At 32.9% G+C, this 12,983-nt stretch overlaps 1 protein-coding gene across 1 annotated transcript in view; it reads left to right on the top strand.

Annotated features, from left to right (window-relative positions):
* Positions 1–423: 423 nt before the first annotated feature.
* Positions 424–12,983, top strand: part of LOC136975084 (clathrin heavy chain 2-like) — a 41,893-nt gene continuing 29,333 nt past the window's right edge. The window contains exons 1-2 of the mRNA XM_067270084.1: positions 424–773; positions 7,142–7,242. Coding sequence (XP_067126185.1) covers positions 633–773; positions 7,142–7,242 — 242 coding nt within the window. The 5' untranslated portion in view covers positions 424–632. The remainder of the gene's footprint in view (positions 774–7,141; positions 7,243–12,983) is intronic.

Consider the following 12,983-nt stretch of genomic DNA (forward strand, 5'->3'; position numbering starts at 1 on the left):
AATATGAAAAGAAAATTCAAAATATAAATAAAATTTTTTTAACATTGAAATTTAGAACTATTTTTATTTTTATTTTCTTTTTTAGTACAGTAATAGTCATTTTGTAAATTGCGGTATTGGCAACACTTAACGAGACACACATGTGATGACATTGACAGATACATTTGTTTTTTGTTTCTTTTTCTTACTGTCATGGGGACTGCGGTACTTGTGTTATATCCGATGATGTTAAAAGGAAGCCAGAAAGTTATTAGAAGAATAAAACACCTTTATTTTTTAGCCTTTGGAATATGAAATATACGTCTACCGAAAGAAAAAGTAACACTATCGTGTGTATCAAGTGACGTTACGCTTCCCACTAATAGTCAAAGTTAATAAATTTCATATCTGTATTTTTATTAAATTACTAATACTATCAAAATAGCTGAAATAATTCTAATTATCTGAAAGATAATCATATTTGGCGATTAATTGATGCTATTTAAAAAAAATTTCACTAATAATATTGTGACGTCACACAAATAAGTTATGAAAAATGTCCTAATACATCCTACGATCAGTTCTTATAAATGTGGGAAGATTTATTAATCTCGTTTAATCGCTACTGTTTTTAAACAGATTATGTACATTTTATGTTGTATAAACGTAAGTTTCGTTTAAGATCTAACTTCAAAAACTTTAGGCTTCCAATATTGAATTTGAATGGTAGGAAAATGTCAAAATTCAGTTCGGCTTCCGTCAGTTCACCCATTTCCGTAACAGAATTGTTACAGGTAAGAATCGTCAAGTAAAGTTATGCATTATTTAAGCTGGTATTATACTGTATGTATGCTGTCTTTAATAAATAATTTATATAAACTATTATACTGTAATAGTTTAGATAATCAGTTTAATGTACAGTGGATCCAAAAAGTATTTGCCCATTATATTTTATGGGGTAACTTTAATTGGAGAAATGAAGTTAGTAACCTCTTCAAAGATTATTACGAAATAAAATGTTTATTGAAAAATATTTTTAAAATTTGAAATAAGAAAATCCATGTATGTACTGTACATATTTTTAAAATGAAAATTTTACTGTTAAAAAAGTATTTGCAGACAGCAATTTTATTGTTATGTCAAGACCTAAATTTGCATAATTTGGTTTACATGTTCTTACTGAAGCATTAAGTGATTGCATATTGTAAATTTCTAACAGTTTTTTGTATTTGTTTTATTAAACTTCTTAATACACTGGGTTGAAATATAAATCTTATTGTAAACCAATTAACTGGAGCAAAATTTCTAAAATGCAAATGTTTTCAACACCCCTCTTGGGCTCTTCTTCGAGCATTCACTCAAAACTGTTGCAAGCTAGTTCTTAAACTTTATAAGATGTTCAATTTCCCACAAGCTAGTTCTTAAACTTTATAAGATGTTTGGAAATCGAACATCTTATAAAGTTTAAGAACTAGCTTGCAACGGTTTTGAGTGAATGCCCAAAGAAGAGCCCAAGAGGGACGTCGAAACATTTGCACTTTAGAAATTTTGTTCTAGTTAGTTAGTTTCCAGTAAGAAGATTTATATTTGTTTTATCTCCAAATGACACGCAAAAAAGTCTGAATTAGTACTATCAATTAAAATTTATGCTGGATTGATAAAAATACGATGATATTTATTTTAATTATACTAATTAGCTATTAAATAAAAATAGTTGTTTAATTGTTATTTTTTGTGTAAAGTTATTACCAAAAATTACAATTTAAAAATAGTTTTTGGAACCAATATATTCAATAATGAGTTATGTTATAAAAAAGTAATTGAATTATGAAATGAATTAGCTTATGTTATATTGTAAGAGTAGGAAAGACCTAAATATAAATGTGTTGATGATAATTTTTAATGATAATTTTGATGATAATTAAAAGAAATTTTTAATCAATACAAATATATAAAAATGCTAAACATAATGTATGCGTAATTAACATGATAAAAGTGTGGGTGTCATTTAATACAGATTGATTTTTAGATAATATTTCCCTAAAATATTTTATATGCAAAATTAGTTTAATATAATGTTATCAGAAGTGTGAATCTATTGATTGGATATTTTATCATAATGCTCTATGGCAATATTTTTTATGATAATTAAATCTAGCCAATTGACAGATGATAGGGTTGAAAATAATTGTCATCAATTGCTAAATGTAGAAAGATGGAAACAGGTTCTCACGTTTTGCCATTAAACACTCCAAATGCAATTTTGATGGTTTTATGATTTAAATGTTTAAAACAAAAGTATATTCTGATTAGATATTAAAAGAATCGTTCATTACATTTAAACTTTTAATTATGTTTACATGTTAGCATAAGGCAGTTTTGCCTGACTGTATTTTATCAACTGCATAGTGTCTTATACAGATTTTTACAAAACTGTTTAGCAAAATTTTATTTCAGTTTACTACTATTGTCATGTTACTAAGGCTGTATGTAAGGCTGTACCTAAATGTACTAAAGTCCAAAAGTAACCATGGATCCTTCCTTCATAAAATAATCTCCAATGTTTTCCTTAATCTCTTCATAAAACATTAGTTTTCTTATAAAGATTCATCTCAACTTCCTTTAAACATTTTATTGTGGTTTATGATTAGGATGACCAGCTCTCCAGGTTTCTGCACCTAATCTCTTGGCCAGAGCTGCACTGAAGTTTATGCTGCCTGGGACAAGACATGCATTTGATGCCACTTATCCCCCTACATAAAATGAAAAATTTGTTTGAAATGCTATACCAATTAGAAGTGTCATACCTTGCTCCATCAATCAGTATTCAACTTGCACTGTGTAATATAAATAAAAATAAAATATTTAAAAAAATAATACACCTGAAAATTTTGTTTGCCTTGTTATTTGCAGGAGCAGAGCAACAAAATTTTCAGAACAGGGACAGTACTACCATATGGGCAAATGCCCATGTGGTAATGCTGTCTCTACTCTGGGCTCTGGGTTTTATGATAATTTTTTCAGATTGCAATGATTTTTAAACATTACTAAATAAAATGATAAAATTTTTGAGCTTGCAATTCCTTTTTGCAATAATTGTGCATCTGTTTTTTTCCTGCATGTTTGCAAGGTCATTGAGAGGGGGCTGGAAATATTTCACTGGTTCATAGTGGTTCCTACTCATATAAAGTAATGTTTGTTTACTAACAAAAAATAATATCTTTAGGAATACTATTAATAAATATTTTATCTATTTCATTTATTAAAAAAAGTAAAAGGGGCCTACTCAACCTAGGGCTGTTGAGAGCTTATATAAGTCACAGGGTGAGATCAGGGCTATAAGACAGATGTAGGAAACACAGATTTTTTGGGACAAATATTCTATTATGACATTTGCCACATGAAACCTTGCATTTCATGCTTGAGTTGCCATTCTTGAAGATGCAAGGTGCAGTATGTTGCTGGAGAATATTAAGAATTGATACATAATACTGTCCAGTAACAACAGTGTTGTGGTATTACGTGCTGGTACAGCAATGTCACAATGTTAATTTTCATGTGATAAAGTGTACAAAAATTTTTCCAGAATTCATTAAACTGAACTGTTAATTACTTTCACAATCCCCAAGAAATAACCCTATTTCCAAAAAAAATTTTATTATGTCAAAACAAAGTGTAAAAGCAAAATGATACTGTATAAATGTTCTATTTTCAGTAAATCAGATTTTCTTCTCCTGGTAAGCAAAGACAGGTTCATCTCCAATTGTAGAGCAATTCATACATCTGATTTTAGTGGTCTATTCTACTGTACTCAGAAAATAGGGGTCAAAGTTTAAGGCATCCACCTCTTTAAATGTATGTGGTTCCAAGCAAACTTACTAGTTTGTATATCAGGATGCATACAGTGATGTCTGGTTTGGCTACTTTGCACCAAATTTAGCTCTTTTTGCTCTTCTGGCATCAAAAAATATTTTATACTTTTTCGAACAATCTTGAACAGAAAAATCCATGGATTTCTTTCAGCTTAGTTCTGTTTAATCACTTTGATATATTGCTCCACACTTAAATGGCAAATACTGTCTTCTCATTCTGTTTGACTTGAAAATCATTTAGATTAAATTATTTTCGTAAATAAATTTAACTTTATTTAGTAAATTAATTCAAAATATTATAATTTACAGAATTGCCTCTTAATCAACCTTGACGTTAAAAATCATCAATACAAATTTTTAATAAAGCAAACTAACTACTATTTCCCTAGTGATTCATATTAATGCAAATTGGCTGTATCCACAATGGTGCATAAGTGAATGTAGGTTTGCATGTTTTAGTTCAGATCCCTAATATCAGTTCTACAGGATATCTTAAAAGTTGTCAAACATATGACAATATTTTGTTTTTCAGATACCCTTCAAATGCTTCTGTTAAAACAAATGATTTTGTATACATTATTTTGTGTGCATGTACAAAAGTGACAAACATGTAGAGCAGTGTGTCATAGAAATATTAAACATTTTTTAGAATTTTGAATAAGCTTTGTTTCTTAAAATTTCATTTCTTTCATCATTTTACTGTCAATCAACTGAAGGGAGAAGGATCTTCAAGAAAACTATAACCTTTAAGTCAAACAATGTAGGAAAACAGGATTGTCACTCTTAGACCATTTTTATACTCATCAGGAGAGATACATTATTGAAACTAAGCCAAAAGTTTTCCCCCTTTGGTAACATTTAAAGTAATTGATATTTAAAATATCTCACTTTTTCTACTGTTGTAGATTTCTGACTCTTTTTTTTTTTTTTCTCTAAAAGACTTCAATATTATAACATAAAGATATAAAAAGTTTTGAAATGAATGAGGTCAGTATTATTTCACTAAAAATTTTTATCATTAAAAAAATTAAAAGTAAACTGTTTTCTTTCAAAAATTTTCCTCTTTTTTTACCAACTTTTGGAGATGAGTCAATAAGTACAGCAGTGAAAGTCTAAATAAATACTTAATCTTGAATAAATGCTCAGAGTTTTAAAATTTTACTACTACTCAGACACCTTATACCTCTGAGAAATTATTAATTTAATACTGCAAACATTTTCCACCTGTTCCACAGGTCATCTTCTGCTTGAAGATGACCTGTGGAACAGGTGGAAAATGTTTGCAATATTAAATTAATAATTTCTCAGAGGTATAAGGTGTCTGAGTAGTAAATACTTAATCTTTTCACTGCGATACCATAAATTATATTACTGTAGTTGATAAGTTACTAAAAACTGTATGTTGGAGTACACGGTACTGTCATGAATTTTTTTGAGTTCATTTCGTGTAATTATGAATTCAGTATAACCTACTAAAGCTCAGTAAAATTGTGGCTGTCAGCCATATTGTTATATATATTTTAGTTATATTTTTTTTATTTATATTTATGTTCAATTTTTCCCTTTTGTCATAACTTCCTTCTAGAAGCTTCTGTCTTACATCTCATTGCCTTAAGGAAGGATTACCCCTTCTCAGAACTCTTGGTAGAACAAAAGGGTAGGGGAATTATCGTTTTTCCGAATTTTCAGTGAAAACAAAAGGAAGGCAAGGACCGGAGACAAAACTGCCAATGGAAGATTCATTCTTGGTCAAGATCTCAGAGTGGATGGCAGGACAAGACAGTGCTCCAAACCAGAAAAAGGGACAAAGGGGACTGCGAAGCCGAGGAAAACCGTAGAGGTCAAAAGAACAGAAAGAGAAGGGTCGTAAGGACAGTGAGTACAACTGGAGATCTATGAGGCACTGTTTTGCTTGTTTTTGAAGGAGGGAGGCATCCGAAAGCATAATATTGAAGAGAGACCCTTTCACATTGGTACCTACCAACTTAAGAAGACCTGGGTATTTTCTACCTTCCTCTGTCTATCTGACATACATCCCTAAGTCTGTTTCTTCCTTTTCTTTTTTTTTAGGTTTAAGATAGGTATAAGCTTAGTTGTAAGTCGGTTGGGTTAATACTGTATGTATATGCGCACGTTACCTCTATGCTTATGAGAGGACAATAGACCACCCTTTTGTTAATTAGTAATATTAATATCTGTAAAGTTGGGATCTGTACTAAAAGAACTGGTTTAGAGAGAAATAAAGGATATTTTGTTTCTGTTATATCTGTTTTATGTATCCTTCTTAGTAATGTTTGTTTGCAGGTATTACTATCTCTCAGTATGAACAACCACAATATTTCTGAATAGAGCTGATTGACGATGGTGATAAGTAATTGTACTGTATATCCACTTTCTTGTTTTCCATATTATCAGAAAAAACACCCAGCTAATGTGGGCAACCTTCACCTTCTGTTAGTCCAAGTTGGTGGGATTTTACTGTATTTTAATCAAGTTAATAAAATATACACTTGAGATGCTTATGTTTAATATAAATCTGAACAGGATATTTTAAAAATCATTTATTTCTATATATTAATTGTGGCCAACAACTCAATTGCGACATCATTTTTAGTCAGTCATGACTAATATAGCCTGTTAAAATGTGAAAAACATTTGTAATTTCTATGAAAATATAAATTCCATATTCTTCACTATGAAATATTTAACTGTTGCCATACTGCATGAGATATGGATTCATTGTTTTTGATTGCAATGCAATGAAAAGAACATGTGCAATATTGAATGAAAACTACAAGGAAATGGAATGTGCACTTTGGTCTTATCTAAAGTTAGGTTATTACTTTAGAAATTGTTTTATTATGCCTTAAACAGTTTTAGTTAAATGAGAAATGAGTGCATAAAACAAAAGTGAAACTTAAGAATGGAAATAATAATTATATTTGTTATGATGAATGCTGCTGTTTAATTTATGCTTTTCTAAACGAGTAAGTTGGAATGTCAATTATTATGCAATAAATATAATTGTTTCGCAGCATAATTTTATAAGAGTAGATTAATAAACTTTATATAAAAGAATAAAAATCTGGTGGTAGATTATCAGGACTTATGACTTATGAAAATTAATCATATTCAACTGTATGTTGCTCAAGCCTGAGATATATTACATATGTGTTTCTTGAAATAGTGGATGATATAAAATTTGTGTGCATAAATTAATAGTTAAAATTATTTTATATTTATAACTTTTTAAAAATAATTTGTAGTAATTATAATTATTATTTTTTTAGTTAACTCATTTGGGGATTCCATTAGAGCATATTACGTGGTCACGAGTAACAATGACATCTGATCAATGGATTTGCATTCGGCACAGTGATAATTCTAAAAGGTTTTTAAATTTTTTTGTTAAATAATTAAATAGGTCTTAATTTAACTATTATTATATATTATTTTAATGATTATGTGACTAGATGATAAGATTTTAAGTGATATTATTTAAATGGAATGCATATATATGTGGTAGAAAACAAAAATAAATCAAACTTTTGATGTTTAGCAGTTGCTAAATTGAGGAGTTCTGTAGAATAAGATACCTAAATTAAACTTTTGTCTTCAGGAATTCTTAAAAACTGTTCTTTATTCCATGAAGTTTGTTATGACCTTAGTAAAGTTTAAAAGTTATAAATATACTTGAGTAAAGTGCATATTATAGCAAGGGATCTATATCCATAAAATCCTATTTGATATGCATAATAAAACATTTAACTGAAAAAGGTATCTAAGTGCAATTAGGTACCTTATTCCATAGAATTCCTCAATTGCAAGCATATGCACATTTTAACATTTTATTACACATGTCAATACTTGTTTGACATTGTAGATGCCTGTATTTGGATGGATTAGAACACTAAACATGAAAGTATTGGATTATATAGGTTGTGTGCATTGGAATTCTAAAATTATGCATCACAAGTGGCAAGTCATTATTAAATTATACAATAAATATCGAAGAGCTTAATTGAATTCCAATGAGATTTAATCTATATATATAAAAATGAATGTATGTCTGTGTGTGTGTGTGTGTGTGTGTGTGTGTGTTTGTCCTTCATGCATTACCATACCATTTATCCGATTGCCATGAAACTTTGGGAAGTTGTTTAATACACTCCCACAAAGGTTTCTGGCATATGTGAAGACCACCATTTCCCCCCCTTCAAAAATATATTTATATATGGATTAAGGCTTTTATGTCCAACAGATGGCGCTAACTTCCGACGACCTAAGTTTGCTTCTCTGTGAGGCATTGTTTTTCTGTGAGAACGGACTAAACCAGATCATTTTCTATCTATCTATATAAATAAAATATAACGTTCGTTTGTTCCTACCGATTCCTTTGAAATTTTGACACTACGTTGCATTCGAATACGCACGTGTTTTTATATAATACACATGTCGAAATTCCCCCACTGGGGGGAGAGGGACAGGATTAACGCTTACTGTGAAGAACTCGGCTTCTATTTATACTATTTTGCATGCGTTTTTTGCGTTTTTAATTGCGTTTTAATAGGTTACGTCAACAGAATATATACTAAAAAGAGATTTTTCGATATTTCCTTGCGGGGGAGAGGGACAGGATTAAGGCTTACTGTGAAGAACTCAACTTTTATTATACTATTTTAGACGTGTGTTTGATTGCGTTTTAATAGGGTACGTCAACAGAATATACACTAAAAAGGTATTTTTCGATATTCCCTTGCGAAGGAGAGGGACAGAATTAAGGCTTACTGTGAAGAACTCGGCTTTTATTATACTATTTTACATGCGGTTTTTTGCGTTTTTAATTGCGTTTTAATAGGTGACGTCAACAGAATATACACTAAAAAAGGGATTTTTCGATATTCCCCAGCAGGGAAAGGGACAGAATTAAGGCTTACCGTGAAGAACTCGGCTTCTATTTATACTATTTTACATGCGGTTTTTTGCGTTTTTAATTGCGTTTTAATAGGTGACGTCAACAGAATATACACTAAAAAGGGATTTTTCGATATTCCCCAGCAGGGAAAGGGACAGAATTAAGGCTTACCGTGAAGAACTCGGCTTCTATTTATACTATTTTACATGCGGTTTTTTGCGTTTTTAATTGCGTTTTAATAGGTGACGTCAACAGAATATACACTAAAAAAGAGATTTTTCGATATTTCCTTGCGGGGGAGAGGGACAGGATTAAGGCTTACTGTGAAGAACTCGGCTTTTATTATACTATTTTAGAGCGTGTGTTTGATTGCGTTTTAATAGGGTACGTCAACAGAATATACACTAAAAAGGGATTTTTCGATATTCCCTTGCGAGGGAGAGGGACAGGATTAAGGCTTACTGTGAAGAACTCGGCTTTTATTATACTATTTTAGACGCGCGTTTGATTGCGTTTTAATAGGGTACGTCAAGAGAATGTACACTAAGAAGGGATTTTTTGAAATTTCCCTCACGGGGGAAGTGTTATCTATATATATAAAAACGAATATGTCTGTCTGTCTGTCTGTCTGTCTGTCTGTCCTTCATGCATTACTACACCATTTATCCGATTGCCATGAAACTTTGGGAAGTTGTTTAATACACTCCCACAAAGGTTTCTGGCATATGTGAAGACCAACATTTCCCCCCCTTCCAAAAATATCTTTATATATGTATTTGTGAACTGTTATTTGTAATAATTTTTGTTTAATCACTTTATTTTTGCTAATTATGTATTCACTTGACCTTTGTTAAAACCTTAACTGTATCTTAAACAACAATCGAAGTTGTATGAGGGAATTTGCCTATTTTACCGATCTTGGTACTCCCGCTTCCAAATTTTAATATCAACTTAAAATGGTTTAAAGAGACAAATTAGAGTAGAAACGGTTTATTATCCAACTATCAGAAAACTGACAACATGCAAGGGAAAACAGAAAGGAGCAATTAAGTAATTAAATTAATTTGTAAAGGATTAAAAATATAAAAGTGGAAACATCGTACCCCCCTTCCACGGCACCGAGTGTCACTTCTACAATGTTTACACATTAAACGAAGAACTTAGTCAAAGCAATCAATGAATAATGATGAGAGCTGTCACAAAACAAAGATGAGTCACATCAACAAGATTATGACTCTATAAAAGTTAGATGTCATTATCAAACAACAAAATAAAACAATCATCTCAGCTACGATGACGAAACCGCCAATAAATCATCACCCGATGACGACACTACCATATAAATCATCGTCTGATGACAAACTTTCTCATGCTAGAAGTGTTTAAAAAGGGAGCTCCAACCCGATCAAAGAGTCAGATAGAAAGTCAGAGACAAGACTCAAGAGGTCTCAGGGTCAGAAAGAAAAAGTCAGACAAGAGAGTAGACCAGAAGCAGTAGTGAAAAGTAGTGAGAAGCAGTGAGAGAGAGACATTTAATAGTAAGTTGAATCGATTTAAAAAATTGAATAATTCTTTGAATAAATTCGAAATTGAATAATTTTTTCGAATACTGATTTTTCCCATTTTTCTCAGCGAATTTGCAAGCATCGCCGACAGTTATGCCCCCCAAACGTCAATCAATTGGTCGATCTACATCTCAAGCACGAAAGAAAAAGGCATTACGAGCTTCAGAAACAGACGAGGAACAGAAAGCAAGATTACAAGCCGTTCGAGTACACACTGCTCAAGCCCGTTCTTCTCAAACGAACGAGCAACGAGAATGGAGATTGAAAACCAATCGAGTACACACTGCTCAAGCCCGTTCTTCTCAAACGAACGAGCAACGAGAATGGAGATTGAAAACCAATCGAGTACACACTGCTCAAGCCCGTTCTTCTCAAACGAACGAGCAACGAGAATGGAGATTGAAAACCAATCGAGTACACACTGCTCAAGCCCGTTCTTCTCAAACGAACGAGCAACGAGAATCGAGATTGGAAACCAATCGAATACACACTGCTCAAGCCCGTTCTTCTCAAACGAACGAGCAACGAGAATGGAGATTGAAAACCAATCGAGTACACACTGCTCAAGCCCGTTCTTCTCAAACGAACAAGCAACGAGAATCGAGATTGGAAACCGATCGAGTACGCACTGCTCAAGCCCGCTCGAAGGAAACAATTGACCAACGGGGAGCAAGACTAGGAATGAATCGAGAACGCAATGTTCAATCCAGATGGACACTCCACGCTGATTTGAATCTTGCTGCGTTTAATTACGATGCTGATTATGATTACAGTCTTCATCGAAGTGTCGTTATTGAAAAAATGGACAAATTATGCAAATTTTGCCATGCTTTGAAATTCAAAAATGAAACTCCAGGAATGTGCTGCGCAGGTGGAAAAGTGAAATTGCCAGAATTGCATTTACCACCCGAACCATTATCAACGTTGGTATCAGGTGACACAAGCCAGTCGAAACATTTCTTGGCAAACATACGCAAGTACAATTCATGTTTCCAAATGACATCGTTTGGTGCAACAGAAATCATACGTGACAATTACATGCCAACGTTCAAAGTGCAAGGGCAAATTTATCATCGTACTGGATCACTTCTACCACTGCCGGATGCAGATCACAAATTTCTCCAAATTTATTTCATGGGAGCCACTGATGAACAAGTTGATCAACGTTGTCGATTCAATACCGGCACTAATCGAGAAATTGTTGCTGCATTACAAAATTTATTCGATGAACATAACGAATTAGTTCGACTGTTCAGGACGGCCCTCGAGCGAATGCCAGCTGATGATTATGTAGTTGTCATTAGAGCTGACAAAACACCAGCCGGCCAACACGAAAGACAATACAATGCACCAACAATTAATGAAGTGGCGATCGTCATAGTTGGCGAAGAATTTAACTCACGTGATATAGTTCTTCATCGCAGAGATGGTAATGTTCAGCGAGTCTCCGAAACTCATCGCTCATACGATGCATTGCAATATCCAATTTTATTCTGGCAAGGAGAAGATGGATATCATTTCAATATCAAAATGAGAAATCCACAAACAGATAGGGAGACCAATAAGAAAGTCAGTGCCATGAATTACTATTCTTATCGATTGATGATTCGTGAGAACACAGACAATCACATTTTGAAATGTCGGAAATTATTCCATCAATATGTTGTCGATATGTATGCAAAAATCGAGACTGAACGACTTCTTTTCATTCGACTGAATCAAACCAAGCTGCGCTCTGAAGAATATGTTCATTTACGCGATGCAATTGCTACTGATGGCAATCTCAACGAACTGGGAAAAATGGTCATACTGCCAGCTACATTCACAGGAAGCCCACGGCACATGCATGAATACGCACAAGATGCAATGACTTATGTTCGCGCATACGGCCGTCCAGATTTATTCGTAACATTCACATGCAACCCTACGTGGGAAGAAATTAAAGATCTTCTGTTGCCTGGACAATCGTCTTCGGATCGCCATGACATCATTGCACGTGTGTTCAAACAAAAGTTGAAATCTATGACGGATTTCATTGTCAAACATCATGTTTTTGGAGAGACACGCTGTTGGATGTATTCCATTGAATGGCAGAAAAGAGGATTACCTCATGCACACATTTTGATTTGGCTGATCGACAAAATTACACCAGACAAAATTGATGAAGTCATCTCAGCAGAAATACCAGATGTCAACATTGATCCAGGCTTATTCGAAGTCGTTACCAACAACATGATTCATGGTCCATGCGGCGCGATCAACAACAATTCTCCGTGCATGAAGGATGGAAAATGCACGAAACGCTATCCACGAGACTTACACGCCGAAACTATCACTGGAAATGATGGATATCCACAATATCGTCGACGATCAACTGAAGATGGTGGCAAATTCATCACTCTAAAAGTACGCAACAATGACATTGAAGTCGATAATCGTTGGGTTGTGCCGTATTCACCATTACTCTCAAAGACTTTCAAAGCACACATCAATGTCGAGTATTGTAATTCAGTGAAATCGATCAAATATATTTGCAAATATGTCAACAAAGGAAGTGATATGGCAGTTTTTGGAGTGGGAAATGCATCTGCACCAATCAATGAAATCGATCAATATGAATTGGGACGCTACATTAGTAGCAATGAAGCAGTT

The sequence above is a fragment of the Centruroides vittatus genome, unplaced genomic scaffold (assembly GCF_030686945.1).
Source record: "Centruroides vittatus isolate TY-2023 unplaced genomic scaffold, ASM3068694v2 contig_364, whole genome shotgun sequence".
Taxonomy (NCBI): Eukaryota; Metazoa; Arthropoda; class Arachnida; order Scorpiones; family Buthidae; genus Centruroides; species Centruroides vittatus.